General features: G+C 46.2%; 1 protein-coding gene across 1 annotated transcript in view; it reads left to right on the top strand.

Annotated features, from left to right (window-relative positions):
• The first annotated feature begins 21 nt into the window (after nucleotides 1-21).
• USP20 (ubiquitin specific peptidase 20) overlaps nucleotides 22-20,849 on the top strand; it is a 36,796-nt gene continuing 15,968 nt past the window's right edge. The window contains exons 1-11 of the mRNA XM_044305672.1: nucleotides 22-122; nucleotides 10,620-10,800; nucleotides 10,978-11,031; nucleotides 11,114-11,176; nucleotides 11,261-11,398; nucleotides 11,482-11,578; nucleotides 14,596-14,665; nucleotides 15,747-15,860; nucleotides 17,079-17,157; nucleotides 17,691-18,042; nucleotides 18,981-19,118. Of these exons, the coding sequence (XP_044161607.1) occupies nucleotides 10,720-10,800; nucleotides 10,978-11,031; nucleotides 11,114-11,176; nucleotides 11,261-11,398; nucleotides 11,482-11,578; nucleotides 14,596-14,665; nucleotides 15,747-15,860; nucleotides 17,079-17,157; nucleotides 17,691-18,042; nucleotides 18,981-19,118 (1,186 nt within the window). The 5' untranslated portion in view covers nucleotides 22-122; nucleotides 10,620-10,719. The remainder of the gene's footprint in view (nucleotides 123-10,619; nucleotides 10,801-10,977; nucleotides 11,032-11,113; nucleotides 11,177-11,260; nucleotides 11,399-11,481; nucleotides 11,579-14,595; nucleotides 14,666-15,746; nucleotides 15,861-17,078; nucleotides 17,158-17,690; nucleotides 18,043-18,980; nucleotides 19,119-20,849) is intronic.

The raw sequence follows: 20,849 nt of genomic DNA, 5'->3' as shown, positions 1-20,849 counted from the left end.
TGAGGCCTGCAGGCTCCGCCCTGGCTCTGGCAGTGAGGGGGCGGAGCTAGAAATCAGCCGTCAACAGCTGCAGAAAGATGGGGGCCCGTATACTGACTGCAGTGCCATAGACCATAGGGGAGGTAAGTGTCCTCCAGAGCGGACACAGGCAGGTGGGTGCCCGCAGGGTGTACACACAGGGACATGACAGATATGTATGATTATGTATATAATATATGCATAACCCACTGGTAAAGGACATGTTGTAGGTGTCAGTCAGTATTTCCTATCAGTTCCCTGGAAAGCTGGGTGACAACTAATGGCCGCCATTAGATCTCCCACAGGTGATGGCACCCAGCTTTCCTAGAGTCCTGAATGACAATAATTCATTGACGTGTCCACCGATCCTGTCTCCCTAGGATTTTGGAAAAGCCGGGTGACAACCTTTGTGGGTGCTGTATTGGCCCCCACCTGGGCTGTAACCCCACACCGGTCTGTAGACTTTTGTCAATGTTTCTTTCCAGTTCAGTCTTGCAGCTGCTTTGTCTCAGGGCCCCCATGACAGCTCCTCCTGTTGGAGAGGGACATTCATCCAGATTTCTCTGAAGTCCAATGTCATTACTCTGTAACGCTCTTATGGCCGCCGTGTGGGTTGTCACCCCCTCATCAGATATTTTTCAACGTTTCCTTCCTGTGTGCAGATTGACAGTATAGACTTGCATGGGCCCCCATGACAACTCCTTCTGTCCTGTGGTCGGCAGATCAGCTTAGTTGGAGTGAGATTTTCCTGCAGTCCAGTGTCATTGCATTGTAATGCTGTTATGGCCACCACATGGGTTGTCACCCCACATCAGTCTGTAGACTTATTTTTCAATGTTTACTTCCTGTACGCTGATTGACATTACAGTCTTGCGTGGGCCCCCATGACAACTCCTCCTGTGGGAGAAGGAAATTCGTCAAGATTTCTCAGAGGTCCAATATCATTACTCTGTAATGGCCGCCACATCAGTCTGTAGACTTTTTTTTCAATGTTTACTTCCTGTACGCTGATTGACATTACAGTCTTGCGTGGGCCCCCATGACAACGCCTCCTGTTGGAGAAGGAAATTCATCAAGATTTCTCAGAGGTCCAATATCATTACTCTGTAATGGCCGCCACATCAGTCTGTAGACTTTTTTTTCAATGTTTACTTCCTGTACGCTGATTGACATTACAGTCTTGCGTGGGCCCCCATGACAACTCCTCCTGTGGGAGAAGGAAATTCATCAAGATTTCTCAGAGGTCCAATATCAATACCCTGTAATGGCCGCTACATCAGTCTGTAGACTTTTTTTTCCCCAATGTTTACTTCCTGTACGCTGAATGACATTACAGTCTTTCACGGGCCCCCATGACAACTCCTCCTGTGGGAGAAGGAAATTCATCAAGATTTCTCAGAGGTCCAATATCGTTACTCTGTAATGGCCGCCACATCGGTCTGTATACTTTATTTTCCCAATGTTTACTTCCTGTACGCTGATTGACATTACAGTCTTTCACGGGCCCCCATGACAACTCCTCCTGTGGGAGAAGGAAATTCATCAAGATTTCTCAGAGGTCCAATATCATTACTCTGTAATGGCCGCCACATCAGTCTGTAGACTTTATTTTCCCAATGTTTACTTCCTGTACGCTGATTGACATTACAGTCTTTCACGGGCCCCCATGACAACAACTCCTGTGGGAGAAGGAAATTCATCAAGATTTCTCAGAGGTCCAATATCGTTACTCTGTAATGGCCGCCACATCAGTCTGTAGACTTTTTTTCAATGTTTCTTTCCTGTGCGCGGATTGACAGTATAGTCTTGCATGGGCCCCCATGACAACTCCTCCTGTCCTGTGGTCCATCTGATAAGCTTAGTTGGACAGAGATTTCCCTGCAGTCCAGTGTCCTTACTCTTTGGAAATTTAATACAAAACTGTAATAAGACCATCTAAATGTCATGATTGGAATAATGTTATAATGAGATCCGTCCTTCTCTGGCCTGCTTGTTCACGGTTTCCACTTAGCGGAGTAAACACAAACTTAAAGATATGGCCTCTCCAGCTGTTGTACAACTACAACTCCCAGCATACCCTGCTAGATTTTCAACAACTAGAGAACACTGGTTGGATATAATCTAATCTTATTTATTGGACAGTTCCATGTCCAGGTCTTCAGCCTCTGCATGTCAGCAAGGAGGTTTCCATTCTTTGACAGCAAACAGAGATCTTGACAGTGGCCATAAATGACGCAAAGTATATGAGAAAGTTGGTAAGTCTATTACTATTCAATGGTTTACAGAAACCGGAGGATCCTTTGAATCTTCTTGAGGTATGAGGTCGGGAGGTGAAGCCGTAGATTATAACCTGCATTATAATGAGGTTCAGCAGTGACTCAGCAGGTTCTGGATCCCGAGTTCTGTGATTATACATTCTCGTCGATACAGAGGCTGCATGTTAAAGAGACGTTCAGACCCTTCAACATTTTTCACATTTTGTTCTCTTGCTCCTTGTGCCAAAATAACAAAAAAATCAAGCCCCCCCCCCCCCCCCCCATCAGTGTACACTCAATACCCCATCATGAGAAAGTGAAAACAAAATTTCTCCTGGACATAAGTATTCAGCCCCTTCACTGTGACACTTGACATTTCGCTCCAGAGCCTCCCATTTCTCCTGATCATCTTTGAGATGGTTCTCCACCTTGATTGGAGTCACCGGTAGTAAATTTAGTGGATTGGACATGATTTGGAAAGGCACAGCCCTGTCTATATAAGGTCCTTAGCAACAACCAAGCCACGAGGAGGAAAGAACTACCTGTAGAGCTCAGAGACAGGATTGTGTGGAGATCTAGAAAAAGGGATAAGAATGTCTGCTGGACTTAAATTTTTCAAGACCACAGTGGCCTTCATAATTCTTAAATGGAAGGAGTGTGGAACAACAAGGACTCTTACTAGAGCTGGCCACCCCACCAGGGGGAGTAGGGCCTTGGTAAGAGAGGTGACCAAGAACCCAATGGTCACTCTGAGCGCCAAAGATCCTTTGTGCAGATGGGAGAACCTTCTAGAAGGTCAACCATCACTGCAGCCTCCACCAATCTGGCCAGAAAGAAGCCTCTCCTCAGAAAGCCACATAGAGATTGCAAAAAAAAGCACCTTAAGGACTCCTTGAGAAATAAGATTCTCTGGTCTGATGAAACCAAGATTGAACTTTTTGGCCATGTCTTGAGGAAACCAAGCACCGCTCCTTACCTGCCCAATACCATCCCTACAGCGAAGCATGGTGGTGGCAGCATCATGCTGGGGGGACAGGGAGATTGGTCAGGGTCCAGGCAAAGCTGCATGGAGCAAAGTACAGAGATATTCTTAACCCCTTAGTGACCAGCCTGTTCTGGGCCTTACTGACCAAGCATTTTTCTTCCTTTTTTCATCGTCGCGTTCCAAGAGCAATAACTTTTTTATTTTTCTTCCTATATGGTTTTATGGGGGCTTATTTTTTGCGGGACAAGTTGTAGTTTTTAATGGCACCATTTTGGGGTACACATATCTCTCTGATTAACTTTTATTAACTCTTTCTGGTAGGGAGATGGGAAAAACTGCAATTCTGCCACTTTTTACTTTATAAATTCTACAGCTTTCACTTTTTGGTATAAATAACATAATATCTTTATTCTCTGGGTCAGTACAATTACAGTGATACCAAATACATATATTTTTTTTACGTTTTACAACTTTTTTGCTATAAAACCCCTTTTATTTTAAAAGAAAAAAATGTTTTTGCATTGCCACTTCCCAAGACCCATAACTTTTTTTTATTTTTCTTTATATGGACTTGTGTGAGGGCTTGATTTTTGGGGGACGACTTGTATTTTTCATTGGTATCATTTTGGAGTAAATGGCGCTTTTTGATCACTTTTTCGATGGCAACTATGAATAAATGAGCAATTCTTTTTTTTTTTTTTTTTTTTACGGCGTTTACTGTAGGGATAATTTACGTGATAGCAATACCAAATATATTAGGAAGATTTTTATTTTTGCAATTTTTTTAATTGAAAAATGGATTTTCAATGGAAAATAAAAGCGCAATTTTTTTTATGGGATTTTTTTATTGAATAAATGATTTTTTCTTTAAACTTTTTTTTTTTTTAACCATTTAATAGTCCCACAAGGGGACTATAACAGACAGCTTTTTTATTGCTTTTAAAATGCAATGCGCTATCCCTAAAGTGCATTGCATTTTAATGGCAATGCTATTCTGACCTTGACCAGCAGGCTGCGCCACAGAGGCGCAGCCTGTTGGAAATTACTCAAGGTTGGTCTGGGGCCTACATCAGAGATCCGGCACCCCGTGATCACCTTTCCGCTGTGCCGATGGGAGACAGAGGAAGTCAGCTCCCTCTGTCAGAACTTTACATGCGGTGGGCGCCATTACCCATGGCATGTAAAGTGTTAAACAGCCCGGATCAGCACTTCTGCCGGTCCGGGCTGTTAGAGCAGGGCCACGATGCGAGAGCCAGGCCCCTGCTGCACGGGGGACCCGTGCAGCGCTTAGACTGGGCCGCCGTAAAAAAGCGGGTTAATGAGAACCTGATCCAAAGTGCTCTGGACCAAGTAAAAGGGGATGAAGACTTCTGTCCCGAGTAAAAGGGGATGAAGACTTCTGTCCCGAGTAAAAGGGGATAAAAACTTCTGTCCCGAGTAAAAGGGGCTGACGACTTGTGTCCCGAGTAAAGGGGATGAAGACTTGTGTCCCGAGTAAAGGGGATGAAGACTTGTGTCCCGAGTAAAGGGGCTGACGACTTGTGTCCCGAGTAAAGGGGCTGACGACTTGTGTCCCGAGTAAAGGGGCTGACGACTTGTGTCCCGAGTAAAGGGGCTGACGACTTGTGTCCCGAGTAAAGGGGCTGACGACTTGTGTCCCGAGTAAAGGGGCTGACGACTTGTGTCCCGAGTAAAGGGGCTGACGACTTGTGTCCCGAGTAAAGGGGCTGACGACTTGTGTCCCGAGTAAAGGGGCTGACGACTTGTGTCCCGAGTAAAGGGGCTGAAGACTTGTGTCCCGAGTAAAGGGGCTGAAGACTTGTGTCCCGAGTAAAGGGGCGACTTGTGTCCCGAGTAAAGGGGCTGACGACTTGTGTCCCGAGTAAAGGGGCTGACGACTTGTGTCCCGAGTAAAGGGGCTGACGACTTGTGTCCCGAGTAAAGGGGCTGACGACTTGTGTCCCGAGTAAAGGGGCTGACGACTTGTGTCCCGAGTAAAGGGGCTGAAGACTTGTGTCCCGATTAAAGGGGCTGACGACTTGTGTCCCGAGTAAAGGGGCTGACGACTTGTGTCCCGAGTAAAGGGGCTGAAGACTTGTGTCCCGAGTAAAGGGGCTGAAGACTTGTGTCCCGAGTAAAGGGGCTGACGACTTGTGTCCCGAGTAAAGGGGCTGACGACTTACGCCAATTTCAGATTTTAGTTTATTTCTAACATTCTGTTCTCCCTTTCTCATTATGGGGAACTGAGTGCAGAATGATGGGGGGGAAAACTTAACAAAATATGAAAACATTAAAGGGTCTCAAGACTTTCCGAAGGGACTGCAGATGAACCCTAGTGGCATCCATAGTGCCCTTAAAAGTTGTGATTGGACGATTCATAGCTCCCGAATGCAATGGTAAAAGAACAAGAACAATCTTTAAGAAGTTAACCTGGTTCTTCCACTTTGGTGGTGCATTGCAGAAAGTTGCTTTACATAGCATATCCCCTAACATCGCTTAAAGAACACCTGTCAGCGGGATCAACCCCGTTAAACCAGGATCACTTCCTGGGAGGGTTGATCCTGCTGATTACAGTGACACCTGTCTTGGGACTTTTTAAGGGGTGTGGCCAGCACTTGATAGGCCCTGCCCATCGGTGCAATTAAGCCCTAAATCTTTTTTTTTCTCAGGAACTGCCCATCTGATTTTCACAAGGCAGGTATACACCTTACCAAGCAGTATGCCCGGTTTATAGGGTTGATCCCAGGGCTGCCAACTCCAACTTCATAAATGGCCAATAATTAGTAATACATTTCCTGTAGCAAAAAGGTGACATTGGGTTTTTCTCTCCATCATGTAAGTAATCCGGCTGCTTAGATAGAAGGTAAGCCAAGTTAGGATGCAATAACTGGAAACCACTGTTATGCACGCTCTCCCATAACTTGGGTTGGCGGTGAAGCAGTTACCGCAGGGAGGAAATCTCTGGCTATTTTTCAGAATACAAAGGAAAATCGTGTTGCTTTGTTAAAGGGGTTGTGCTCCTTTGGGAAGTTTTTGCGCAGAAAAAAAAACCATGCGTAATCTGCAACGTGTGCAGGTAGACTAAGCGCATATTAGGACTGCGTGATAATCAGAAAAACCCTGCGTAATCCACAATGTGTGCAAGTAGCCTAAGCCCTTATTATACTGCATGATAATTGGTCAAATTTTTAAAACGAGCGATAATTGGTTTGCGCAATCGATCAGGTGATAACCGAGCAAAAGCTTGTTCCTGGGCTGATGAGTATCTTTCATCAGGATGAGAAATGCTTGAAGCTCCAGCTGTGACTTTACAAAGGGGTCGACGCAGGAGCTGCACCAGGAGGGGACCTGTACATTCTTGGTGTGGTCCTAAAAACTGGGAGGCAAAAACTCTCAGCCCCCTGAACTGCGCCGCGGTCTCCCATTGAAAACGCGGCACAGATTCGCCCTAGTTTTCTGCACCGAATCTGCGCTGAAACTCGTGCCCTGATAGTACCCTTCATTTTGATGAGGGGGTCTTATTCTTTTAGTGCAAGTGAAAAATTATGCTGAAATGTCCTCACTTTGTTCTCTGTGGGTACGGATGAATATTTATACAGTATGTATATATATATATATATATATACATTATGGAATCCAAACATATACAGCAACACCAGTCAACAGTTATAAATGTAAAAAACTGAACTAATTTACCATCTTTTTATTTGAGAGCCAGTTGTCTAGTGTAGATTACAGTTACATGTATGTGTATAGTGCAAGGGTGCACAACCTTTTCTGGTCGGGGGCCACACTGTAAGACTGAAGGAATCCCAAGGGCCGAAAAATAAAAGTTAAAGGGGTATTAACAACTGATATACTGTATTTATTGCATATTGTACATACAGTATATACTACAAATGTCTCTTTACACCTCCAGGATTCACCTCTAATGGGAGAATACATGAAAAATGCATGTGAGCAGCCACAAGACATAGTCATACATGTCTGTCAACAGATGGTTGGGGGCCGCACAGAATGATATCGAGGGCCGCATGTGGCCCCCGGGCCGCAGGTTGTGCACCCCTGGTATAGTGCATGACAGCAGAGCTGTGGAGTCGTAGTCGAAGCTAGTTTTGGGTAGAGTCGGAGTTGAAAGAAATGTATGGACGCCAGCGTAAAAAATATCTTAATAATAATGAGTATTATAGGGTGTTCTAGTGGTGATAGATAATCAGTTCTTACCTCTCCTGTGTTCTCTCCTGTCCTTATATTATAAACAGTGCTAAGCAGGGTGTTCTAGTGGTGATAGATAATCAGTTCTCGCCTCTCCTGTGTTCTCCCCTGTCCTTATACTATAATCAGGGTGTTCTAGTGGTGATAGATAATCAGTTCTCGCCTCTCCTGTGTTCTCCCTGTCCTTATATTATAAACAGTGCTAAGCAGGGTGTTCTAGTGGTGATAGAGAATCAGTTCTTACCTCTCCTGTGTTCTCTCCTGCCCCTTATATTATAAACAGTAATAAGCAGGGTGTTCTAGTGGTGATAGAGAATCAGTTTTTTTTACCTCTCCTGTGTTCTCTCCTGCCCCTTATATTATAAACAGTGCTAAGCAGGGTGTTCTAGTGGTGATAGATAATCAGTTCTCACCTCTCCTGTCCTTATATTATAAACAGTGCTAAGCAGGGTGTTCTAGTGGTGATAGATAATCAGTTTTTACCTTTCCTGTGTTCTCTCCTGCCCCTTATATTATAAACAGTGCTAAGCAGGGTGTTCTAGTGGTGATAGATAATCAGTTCTCACCTCTCCTGTGTTCTCCCTGTCCTTATATTATAAACAGTGATAAGCAGGGTGTTCTAGTGGTGATAGATAATCAGTTCTTACCTCTCCTGTGTTCTCAGGAGTGCTAGTGATCTATTACTGTCTATAGTATAAGGACAGAAGAGGGTATAACTGATTTCTCTTCCGTTCATTGGGGGACACAGGCATTGACCAGTGTAAGCTCCTCCCTCTTCAGCTATACCCTTACTACAGGGACTAATCTAAATCAGTTTTAGCTTAGTGTCTGTAGGAGGCAGACCTCCCTGCTCTGTAGGTCTGCTGGTTTTAGCTTCATTTTGTCCAGACCTGTCTCATACTCAGGAGCAGTTGCTCCATACCCTGGATTTGGTACGAGCCGTTCGAGTCTATCTGTCCCAGACGGCATCTTTCCAGTGGACAGATTCCCTGTTCGTGATTCCAGAGGGGCCGAGGCGAGGGCTGGGATCGTCAAAGACTTCCATTTCCCGATGGCTCTGTTTGGCTATTGTGCAAGCGTACCGCGTTAAGGACCGAGCCTTGCCCTCTTGGGCGGTGCATCACGTGGCTTCGGTCCTTCAGGTGTGCAAGGCGGCTACTTGGTCGTCTTTGCATACCTTTTCCAAGTTTTATAGAGTGCACACCTATGCGTCTGCTGACGCGTCTCTGGGGCGTAGAGTTTTGCAGACGGCAGTTCTCTGATTGACGGGAGGATTGCTTGTTATGCCCACCCTTGGGGACTGCTCTGTAACGTCCGATGGTCAAAGCCTGTGTCCCCCCAATAAGACGGATGAGAAAACTAGATTTTTGTACTTACCATAAAATCTGTTTCTCTTCCGTTCACTGGGGGACACAGCTCCCACCCATTCTTTTGTTTTTCGGGCCTGTGTGGTACTGGGTTTGTACATAGTGTGATTTTTTTTTGTCTTGCTTCTCCTACTGCTTTAGCACTAACTGATTTAGCTTTGTCCCTGTAGGTAGGGTATAGCTGAAGGTGAGGAGCTCACACTTTGTGTGCTCAGTGTCCGCCTCCTAGCGGCAACAGCTATACCCATGGTCAATGCCTGTGTCCCCCAATGAACGGAAGAGAAACAGATTTTACAGTAAGTACAAAAATGTTGTTTTGATATCATCACTAGAACACCCTGCTTATCACTGTTTATAGCATAAGGACAGGAGAGAACACAGGAGAGATGAGAACTGATTATCACCAGTAGAATACCCTGCTTATCACTGATTATAGTATAAGGACAGGGGAGAACACAGGAGAGGTGAGAACTGATTCTCTATCACCACTAGAACACCATGTTTATCACAGATTATAGTATTAAGACAAGGGAGAACACAGGAGAGGTGAAAACTGATTCTCTATCACCACCAGAACACCCTACTTATAACGGTTTATAGTATAGGGACAGGAGAGGACACGGGAGAGGTGAGAACTGATTCTCTATCACCACTAGAACACCCTGCTTATAACGGTTTATAGTATGAGGACAGGAGAGAACACAGGAGAGGTGAGAACTGATTATCACCACTAGAACACCCTGCTTATCACTGTTTATAGTATACGGACATTTGAGAACACAGGAGAGAACACAGGAGAGGTGAGAACTGATTCTCTATCACCACTAGAACACCATGTTTATCACAGATTATAGTATTAAGACAAGGGAGAACACAGGAGAGGTGAGAACTGATTCTCTATCACCACCAGAACACCCTACTTATAACGGTTTATAGTATAGGGACAGGAGAGGACACGGGAGAGGTGAGAACTGATTCTCTATCACCACTAGAACACCCTGCTTATAACGGTTTATAGTATGAGGACAGGAGAGAACACAGGAGAGGTGAGAACTGATTATCACCACTAGAACACCCTGCTTATCACTGTTTATAGTATACGGACATTTGAGAACACAGGAGAGAACACAGGAGAGGTGAGAACTGATTCTCTATCACCACTAGAACACCCTACTTATCATGGTTTATAGTATAAGGACAGGGGAGAACACGGGAGAGGTGAGAACTGATTATTTATAACCACTAGAACGCTCTAATTACCACTCTTTTTGATAACTGGGGACCTTAGATTGATATTGCACGTATTTACGACTAAAAATGTTTGTAATGGGTTTTCATTCAACACTTCGTAGCATATATGTATTACGATGCATAGCAGGCTGCATAAAACCATTCACAGTGAAATCCTTCAGAGTTTCTATGACGTCTCTGTGTCCCGCCTCTCTGTCTTCGGGTCCATTCACACGTCCACAAAATGGGTCCGCAATTTTGCGGAACAGGTGCGGACCCATTCATTTTCAATGGGGCCGAAATATGCTGTCCGCATCCGCATTTGCGGATCCGCACTTCCGTTCTGCAAAAAAATAGAACATGTCCTATTCTTGTCCGCAATTGCGGACAAGAAAAAGCATTTTGTATGAGAGTGCAAAATGCGCAATGCACATTGCCGGTGTCCGTGTTTTGTGGATCCGCAAAACACATACGGACGTGTGAATGGACCCTTCTTCTGAAGAATCTTCTGAGCTAATTTATGACCAAGTCAATGTTGTCTCTCTCTAGAGCGTCCACCCTATCTCTGCTTTTCAAGGGTTGGTGGTGAGGACACTTAGAGACGCTTGAGGTTTCCCTCTTTTCTGCACTGTGGTCCTTCAAAAACACTATGGGTGAAATAGACGACTTCTGTCCTCACCTGGACTCAATAGGAGAAGTCACCAAGGAGGAGCTGATCTTAAAATCCAAGGTGAGATACTTAGCACGCGCTGTGCCCGGTACCAGCTGTAACATTGGATAAAATGGGGGCAAAATAGGGTAGGGCGACCACCACTGATCTAAGGTGTATGCACAAAATGGGAGTGGACACCCATGGGTGCTGGTATCCTATAGCTCTTTATCTCCTCCATTCTTTTTTTCTCCATAGGGAACATGTGAGTCTTGTGGAGCCGGCGGACCCAACCTGTGGGCCTGTCTGCAGGTAAATGGTCCATAACTAAGCAGCACATCAGGGGGAGGACATTGCACTGTTATTGTGACTGACCGCAGCTTTCTGCTTTCAGGATGAGTGCCAGTACGTGGGATGTGGCGAGTCCTATGCTGACCACAGTACCCTGCATGCCCAGGTGAACCAGTCACCCCATGTCTTGTATTTGGCCAGGGTCTATATTTCTTAAATGAATTTGCCACCTCATGTTTGCGTCTTTCAGGCTAAGAAGCACAATCTGACGGTGAACCTGACCACCTTCCGGGTTTGGTGTTACGCTTGTGAGAAGGAAGTTTTCCTGGACTCTCGGGTTCCTTCTCCTCCTCACTCCCAGTCAACTTCTCCTAAACTGATCCACAGGGTGCGTCTTTATACCAGTGCAAGGGGTGGGAGATCAGGTCCACCTCTCATCATTAGGTAATGCCTCCTTTGTTGTCTCTCTAGGAAGTACCTGCTGCTGTCCACCCATTAAAGTCGGTCCCCATCGCGGTGGCTGATGATGGAGAGTCAGAGAGCGATGATGATGACCTGAAGCCCAGAGGTTAGTGCATTATCCATATAGGAGACATGGTCACTTATGGTCTCTATTTTGTGACCAAATCACGAACTCGTTCTACCAGTTCGTGATTTGGTCCCAATTTCCTCAAAATGTTCGGACTTGCGCAAAACAAAGTCAACCAACGAGAAAGAGAGCAAAGCTAGAAAAATGGCTAAGCCAGCCTCACATCTGTAACTAGTTCTTTCAGGGCAAAATCCCTTTATCAGAGTAAAGCAGATGAGAAAAGCTTTTCTTGTTGCAAGGCATTAGGGGGAACCTCTGGGTGGGTACTATTTCTTTTACGGAGACCAGTTGATATACATGACTACTGTAGGCTAGACAGTGCTCCTCTTGATTTCTGGGGAAAATGTATGCAAATTATCATGTCCTACCTCTGCTCGCATCAGATAGGTTTAGGAAAGCTAATTTGAATATCTTTCCCAGGAACCCAGAGGGGCATTGCCTGGCCTACAATACTGTGCATATGTAATCTGCATACTAGGGGCTCTCCGTAATGAGAGAGAGTACCGGTTTCTCTCTCTCTCACCAATTTTTTTTTTTAGAAAATTCAGCGAATTTCAAACAAACCTAATCTTGCCTGGTTCGTTCATATCTAGTCTCTATCTCAGTCCAATATATGGGCACCAAGGAGCATTTACATGACTGGATCACAGATTTTTTGACCAGCAGAACAGTCGTATGGATCTAGATATTCTATTTGCTGAAGCCATGAATTGAAAAACAGTGAAAGGTTTTTTTCTGGGATTTGGATGTCCTCAGGATAGGTCATCAATATCAGATCAGTGAAGCTCTCGACATCCCGCACCCCCACCGATCATCTCCATCCACTATGTAGTCTCCGGTGCTGGTGTGCTGCAGCTCCGCTTCCATTGGTTGCATACACTACCCCCAGCACGGACATTACACATCTTCAGCTTTCAGCTCCATCCACTCTATATTTCTAGGGATGGTAGCTGCCCAAAACAGCTGATTGATGGGGGAGCCAGGAGTTGGACCCCGGCCGATCTGATATTAATGACCTATCCTGAGAATAGGTCATTAGTATCCAAATCCTCAGAAAACCCCCTTATTTAGCTGATGATATCACATATCTGCTTTCTCATCCATATCATTGGGGGACACAGTCTTGACCTTGGGTATAGCTATTGCCACTAGGAGGCGACACTAAGCAAAATAAAGTGTTAGCTCCTCCTCTCAGCTATATCCCTCCTGCAGACACTGAGCTAATCAGTTTTAGCTTAGTGTCCGTAGGAGGCAGACCTCCCTGCTTTCCAGGTCTGCTGAATTTTTTTATTTTTATTCTTTAACATTCTTCTCTTCTGGCAGTCCGCTATAGTGTGTGGGGCCTCTGCCTTCAGGCTTCCCTACTTCCTCCCCCATGGGGGGCAAGTTTTGTCACATCTGCAGTTCTTTGGCCCTTGATATCCAGACACCATTCTTTTTAGCAGAATTTGGCTTCCCTTTCTGCGGTTCGGACCTTTCTGCAGGGGATGGCGCACGCTGCGCCCCCTTACCGGCTTCTGTGGAATCCTTGGGGGATTCGCATCTATCTATTTCAGACGTCCTCTTTCCGACGGACGGATTCATCATTCGTCATTCCGGGTGGCACCGAGACGAGGGCTGGCTGTCTCCAAAGTTTCCATTTCCCGATGGATTTGTTTGGCCATGGTGGAAGCGTACCGCATCAGTGGACGGGCTCCAACCTTCCGGGTTACTGCTCATTTTGCTCCGACAATGGTTGGGCAGTACATCATGGGGCTTCGGCCTTTCAGGGGTGCAGGGCGGCACACTTTTCCGAGTTTTACAGGGTGCACACCTTTGCATCTTCTGACACTTCTCTGGGGCGTAGAGTTTTGCAGAAAGCGGTCCTCGGATTGGCAGCTTGGCTTCTTCATTTATGACCCACCGTGGGGACTTCTCTGGAACGTCCTAAGGTCAAGACTGTGTCCCCCAATGATACGGATGAGAAAACTAGATTTTTGTACTTACCGTAAAATCTGTTTCTCTTCCGTTCATTGGGGGACACAGCTCCCACCCTGTATGTACATTACTGGTTCTCCTAGATGGGTCCTTCTGGTTCTTCAGGATGACCCATCTCCGGTTTTCTTCCTTTTTATTATTTGCTGTTGGCTTCTCCTGGCTGCTCCTGCTGATCAGCTCAGTGTCTGCAGGAGGGATATAGCTGAGAGGAGGAGCTCACACTTTTTTTGCTTAGTGTCGCCTCCTAGTGGCAATAGCTATACCCAAGGTCAAGACTGTGTCCCCCAATGAACGGAAGAGAAACTGATTTTACGGTAAGTACAAAAATCTAGTTTTTAGATGAAAGACAATGAGGCAAATTCTCTATTGAAAATGCGCCAGTTTTTGGGCGCATTTTGCACCGAAAACTGCCCGACGCGCTTTGCACCACATTTTTACACACTTTTCTATGTTTTCTACACCTTCCTCGACAAAGAAGGCATGGCTTCACCAAAAGGGGCGTGGCCTTGCCAGTTAAGGTGCATGATCTAAATTTGACCCTGTGCTTCCGAAGATGCACCAAAACTTTGGCACATTTCTAGAGTAAAACTACGCCAACTTACAGGTGGCGTAAACTTTATCTAGACAGTTTTTTTGGTTCACAGACAAAATTCTTGCACACGGACAGAATTCTAACGTAAATCTGGTGTAATTTACAAAGTTCCGTGCACCAGATTAGTAAATTTGTCCAATATTAAGACTGTGATTCACATTCTTAGACCATTGCAAGTATGACACTATTAGTAAATCTGCCATATGTCTACCAGTACAGGGTTTGTCACCCAGCTTTCCTAGAATCATGAATTACGGATCTGCATAGTAACACGGAGATACATTTCCTTCCAATGATAAGGCCGCATAGCTGGGCAGATATGCCGAGCAGCTGTCTAGGAGAGGTGATGGTGGCCATTAGACTCGTGGACTTTAAGGTGGAAAAGCCCCTCACATTGATATTCAGTTTGTCGTCTTTTTGGCTCCAGGTCTCACAGGGATGAAGAACATTGGTAATTCGTGTTACATGAATGCGGCACTGCAGGCGCTTTCCAACTGGTAAGACTGTGGGTCATGCATCTTCTCCACCAGTGGTGTGGTGTATGGCCGTCACCTGTAATCTGAATAAGGAGAACCATTTTGGTGATGACGTCTGCCATCCGTGAGCTACCATTGTAGTGGGGTTGTTCTATTAAATTGTAACCCTTGGGGGCTGAAAGGCAGTTAAAGGTTTTTTTCGAAGATTATCTAACTGATGATCTATCCTAAGGATAGGTCATCAATGTCACTTATCAGCTGTTTGAGAAGGCGGCGGCGCTCGCAGTAGTGTCACGGCCTTCTCACAGTTTGATCGGTCGGGGTTCGACACCCGGGACCCCTGCCCATCAGCTGTTTGAGAAGGCGGCGGCGCTCGCAGTAGTGCCACGGCCTTCTCGCAGTTTGATCGGTCGGGGTTCGACACCCGGGACCCCCGCCCATCAGCTGTTTGAGAAGGCAGTGGCGCTCGCAGTAGTGCTACGGCCTTCTCGCAGTTTGATCGGTGGGGGTTCGACACCCGGGACCCCCGCCCATCAGCTGTTTGAGACGGCAGCGGCGCTCCCAGTAGTGCCACGGCCTTCTCGCAGTTTGGCCTAGGACATGTGACATCATGTTCACGTGACCTAGGTGCAGCTCAGCCCCATTGAAGTGAATGAGGCTGAGATGTGATACCGAGCACAACCACTATACAATGTACGGCGCTGTGCTCGGTGCGGTGAAAGAAGGCCATGACGCTACTGTGAGTTCCGGAGCCTTCTCAAACAGCTGATCGACAGGTCATCAGATACTGATGACCTATGCAGTGCTGTTCGTGGCATCTAAGTGGCTCCCCTATCCGTGGCCCTCCCCTCCAGCATCTTGATAGAGAGGTGTTTGGCATTGGCTTACTACCCCATCTTGTCTGGTGTCACCCACTCGACTCTTCATTTATGGATATATTCCTCCCACAGTTCTAGCCCTGCGCCTACTTAGATCAGGACCCACGAAGGGGGCACTTCATCCCACATGACGGCCCACCCTGACTGTTCTCATCTCTTCCCATTCACTAAGCATAAACTGTGTAGGAAATATTCAACAATTAAGATGTGCTCCTTTTTTGCAGCCCCCCACTGACGCAGTTCTTTTTAGAGTGCGGGGGTCTGGTGCGGACGGACAAGAAGCCGGCGCTGTGCAAGAGCTATCAGAAACTCATTTCAGAACTGTGGCACAAGAAGCGGTAAGCGGCCATTATACTCCATCAGATTTCAGTGGCTGGAGGTCAATACAGGAGAGTGCAAGGTGTCTTCTAATTTCAAGATTCTCTGGGGGAGAGGGGTCTTTAAAAAGGTTGTGCAACTAGTACATATTGATGACCCATCTTCAGGATAGGTCATCAGTATCTGATCAGTGGGGGTCCGACTCCCGCCACCTCCTCCGACCAGCTCTTTGAAGAGGAGGGGCCGCTTGTACACGCGCTATTTCCTCTTCAAGATTACACTGCATGTCGTCTCGGAAGTTTAGGTGCTTGTTCCATTCACTTGTAATTACACTGTGTCACGCGATGACGTGTAGTGTAATCTTAAAGAGGAAGTAGCGCTCATACAAGCGCCGCCTCCTTCTCCTCCTCCTCCTCAAACATCTGATTGGCGGGAGCGCTGGGTGTCGGACCCCCACGGATCAGATACTGATGACCTATCCTGAGGATGGGCCATCAATATGTCCCAGCTACAACCCCTTTTAAAAAAACGTTCTACCAATAATAATTATATTTATGGCCACTATATCACCAACGATCCGTGGTTATAAGGGAAAATAATAGCATTCTGAATACAGAATGCAAAGTAAATTAGGGATGGAGGGGTTAAAAAATAAATAAATAATAATTTAACTCACCTTAATCCATTTGTTCACGCAGCCGGCATCTCTTCTGTCTTCATCTGTGAGGAATAGGACCTTGATGACATAACTGCGCTCATAACATGGTCCATCACATGATCCATCACCATGGTAAAAGATCATGTGATGGACCATGTGATGAGCGCAGTGACGTCATCAAAGGTCCTATTCCTCAAAGAAGAAGACAGAAGAGATGCCGGCTGCGCGAACAAATGGATTAAGGTGAGTTAAATATTTTTTTTATTTTTTTTAACCCCTCCAGCGCTATTGTACTAAGCATTCTGTATTCAGAATGCTATTATTTTTCCTTATAACCATGTTATAAGGGGAAATAATACAATCTACACAACCTTGAACCCAAACCTAAACTTCTGTGAAGAAGTTCGGGTCTGGGTACCACATTCAGTTTTTTATCACGCTCGTGCAAAACACATTGCACCCGTGCGATAAAAACTGAACAACGGGACGCAATCCGCAATCGCAGTCAAAACTGACTGCAATTGGGTACCTTCTCGCGCTCGTCTGCAAGGGGCCTAATACTCTACCATTTTCTTCTCAGGCCTAGTTACGTAGTGCCCTCAAGCCTTTCTCATGGAATCAAATTGGTTAACCCTTTATTTCGAGGCTATGCCCAACAGGTGAGTTACACTGTATGATTTCTTGGGTCAGAATATTGATGGCCTAGCCTCAGGATAGGCCAACAATATCAAATCTGTGTGGGGCCAACTGTTGGCACGTGCGCATCAGCTGTTTGAAGGGGTCTTGGTGCTTATGCAAGCCCTTCAGCCTGGTCTGTGTTACATAGGGTATCTACCTGCACAGAAGCAGGGCGGCAGGGTATGGCAACTCGTCTCATTCAAGTGAATGGGAGGAAGCCGTAATATTCTGCATCACTCCTACTTGGACTGCGCGCAGGTAGACAGAATGTTGTGACCATTGAAGAGGGTGAACTGCTTGACACAAGTGGCGCAGCGCCTTCAAACAGCTGATGAGAAAACCCCTTTAAATTCTCCTTATGCAACGACCAGTTTCTGCTGCATAGCCATTCAGAACTCTAGGAAAGCTGAATATCAGCTGTAATGGTGGACCTATAGGTTTTAACGAATATTTTACCTAAATTAAATGGTGACTTAAGAATTCATTAAAACTGTACATTGACAGGATACCCAAGGAATTCCTGCGCTGCCTTATGGACCAACTACACGAAGAACTTAAGGAACCCATAGCCTGTCATAACCAAGAACGTGAAGAAGAGGAGAGGGAGGAGCAGCGGGAGATGGAGCGCGGCACAACAGAGGATGACTTTCTGTCCTGTGATTCTGGCGGGGAGATGGGTGATGGGGAAGGTGGAGGAGGGGGGGTGGGCTCGTTGTCAGAGATGGAGCTGTTGATCAGGGAGGAAGCTGGAAGGTCCATCTCTGAGAAGGAAAAGCTGAAAGAGAGAAGGTTGTCGTATTGTCACCGCAGGACCAGCTCCGAGCAGGCGGATGAGGATGCAGATGTGGACACGGCAATGATACCAGGTATCACATATGCAAACATACAATTAATTTGACTTAGTCATGCGGTAATACATTGATATAGTAAGATTAATGAAACATAATTAAATCTTGGTTATCTGTTCTCTTTAGGCACTGAATATATTATTTTCAGAATTATGTATCTGCTTTAACGTGAATTCAAAGATTTGAGAATAAATAGGCTTACACAGGCTAAGTGATAAAAATATTTAAGTGTGATAAATAAGGTAAAACAGACAAATCCCATACAGAATAGTAAAGGTCTACCTGCAACACAATGGGGAAGCTCCCATCACTGGGCTACCACTCTCTGGAAGGTGGTCTGGTGGTCATCTGACACACAGAACAATGGCTTTGTGTATGTGAACTAACTATTCCTGACTCACTACATTACAAGGAATATAGACTGTAACATAATAATTAAAGGGGAAGAACCAATACGTTCTTAATTATGTAAAATACCCTTACAAAACAGTATAATGCAGAATATACACGTATATACCTGGGTTGCAATATTTCCTATCATCTAGATGGCGAGTAGTTTCTCATGTTTCTTCAGAAGAAGAATTCCTTTGCTTTCCCGCCTAAGGCTGAGTTCACACCAGCGTTCGGCCTTTCCGTTCTCCTGCTCCGTTATAGGAGCAGGAGAACGGAAAGGACGGATTGGGCACATAACTGAGGCCGAGCGAAGCCTACGGACCCCATAGACTATAATGGGGTCCGTTAGGTTTACGCTCAGAAGATGATTTTGGAGCAGAGACAAAAGTCCTGCATGCAGAAATCATATGCTTGTATTGAAATCTGCCGCTCCCCCCCCCCCCCATATTCAACAAATGCCTGGCCTATTTCGCCCTCCTGTATCATAAGGTGACCCGATCTGTTTGATCATCTGATGACCCCAATTGATTGATTGAATTTTTTTTCTTTTCCGGCCGCCCCAGAGCCTGACAACGAAGCCTACATGCGCTGCTCTTCTCGGTCCTGCAGCCCTCACCCTCCTGACACGCACTCAAAACTCTCCAGCAGCCCCCCTCGCTCCAGCCCACTACGCACGGCGCACTCCTATGTCTTAAAGAAGGGTAAGTGCAAATTAAAGGGGTTCTCCGGGCTTTTAATATTGATGACCTATCCTCAGGATAAGTCATCAATATCAGATCGGCGGGGCTGTATGAGAAGACAGCGCGCGCAGTGCACACGTGCCTTCTCCCATCTCTTTTCATGCTCGCTGCTGCTGTCTATGGCAAACCAGCAGCGAGCAGGAAGAGAGACGGGAGACGGCACGAGCACACTGTGAGCGCCTTCGCCTTCCCGTCATACAGCTGTGGGTGCCGGGTGTTGGATGTCCGCCGATCTAATATTGATGACCTATCCTGAGGATAGGTCATCAATATTTAAAAGCCTGGACAACCCCTTTAAGATCTACAGAGGGGACCAATCCTGGATGGATCAGATGTAGTCCTAGCCGCTACTGTTGAATGGGGAAGGACCATGCGCCACTTCCAGTAATTTCCTTTCAGTGGTGATTTCACCCGCGTGCAATAAAAGTGATCTCTAAAGCTGTCGGTTGATTGCTCGTTTGGCCAACAGCCATTACTCCTGACTCCTTTCTCACACGGTGTCATGCCCTGCTCAGGCTATGTGCGGAGGTCCTGTCTGCCGTGACACATGGAGGCTTGGTTTGGCCAAGCATGCATGTGTCCTGAACAGAGAGCAAGGAGGAAGCACCTGCCAGACTCTCATCTTCCTGAGAACAAAGGTATTGGGCATGTTGATATCCAACTGTCCAACCCTTATCTCCCCTATCTCTGATTGTAGTCATTAGATGGTCAACCGGTTGTGCTGAAATCGGCAATTTTGGCTGACATGCATCTAATATTTGGCCAGCGTAAGGTAAAGTCCTCACAGCAGCACATATTGTAACCAGCCCCAACTAGATTAAAGGGGGTTTTCCGAGATATTCTCTGGATAGGTCATCAGTATCTGATCAGTGGGGGTCCGACACCCAGGACCCCCGCCGATCTGGTGTTTGCTGTAGCGCCGCGGCCTTCTCGCAGCATAACCTAAGCCACGTGATGACATGTACACCTGTCCTGTGGCCTAGGTGCAGCTCAGACCCATAGAAGTGAATGGGGCTGAGCGCAATACCAAGCACAGCCACTATACAATGTACGGCGCTGTGCTTGGTGAGCTGAGAGAAGGCTGCGGTGCTACTGTGAGCGGACCCCCACGATCAGATACTGATACCCCATCCAGAGGACAGGTCACCCCTTTAAGTGAAGCTTCTACAGAAATGGACTTTAACTGTAACTTGCTATAGCTTTCAGGGCTTAGGAGGAGCTATAACCTCTCATTACTCACCTTCACTGTTAGGCCCCATGCACACGAGCGTACGTATTTTTGCAGATCCACAAAGTACGGAAGTGGTGCGTGTTGCATTCACGTTTTTTGCAGCCCAGTTGACTTCAGTGGTCCGCATTTAGTCACCAAGTATAGGACATGTTCTATTTTATTTTTCCGGAAAACAGACCTATGGATGCGGAAAGCACGCGTGTCATCCATGTGCTTCCCGCATCCGTACGTCTGTTCCGCAAAAAGATAGAATATGTCTGCAACAGGCGGACCAAGAACCTATTGGAGTCAGTGGGTCTGACAAAAAATTGTGGACGGCACGTGAACCGCTTCCGTATTTAGCGGATCCGCGATTTGTAGACCGCAAAATGGATACGGTAGTGTGCATGAGGCTTTAGGTGTACACACGCCCTTTTTGAGGAGGGCACCCTGATATTGTTACTCCCGCTTGTAGAAGATGC

The sequence above is a fragment of the Bufo gargarizans genome, chromosome 9 (genome assembly GCF_014858855.1).
Source record: "Bufo gargarizans isolate SCDJY-AF-19 chromosome 9, ASM1485885v1, whole genome shotgun sequence".
Taxonomy (NCBI): Eukaryota; Metazoa; Chordata; class Amphibia; order Anura; family Bufonidae; genus Bufo; species Bufo gargarizans.
The sequence above is the reverse complement of the archived record's forward strand: the minus strand, read 5'-3'. Positions and strand labels throughout refer to the sequence as shown.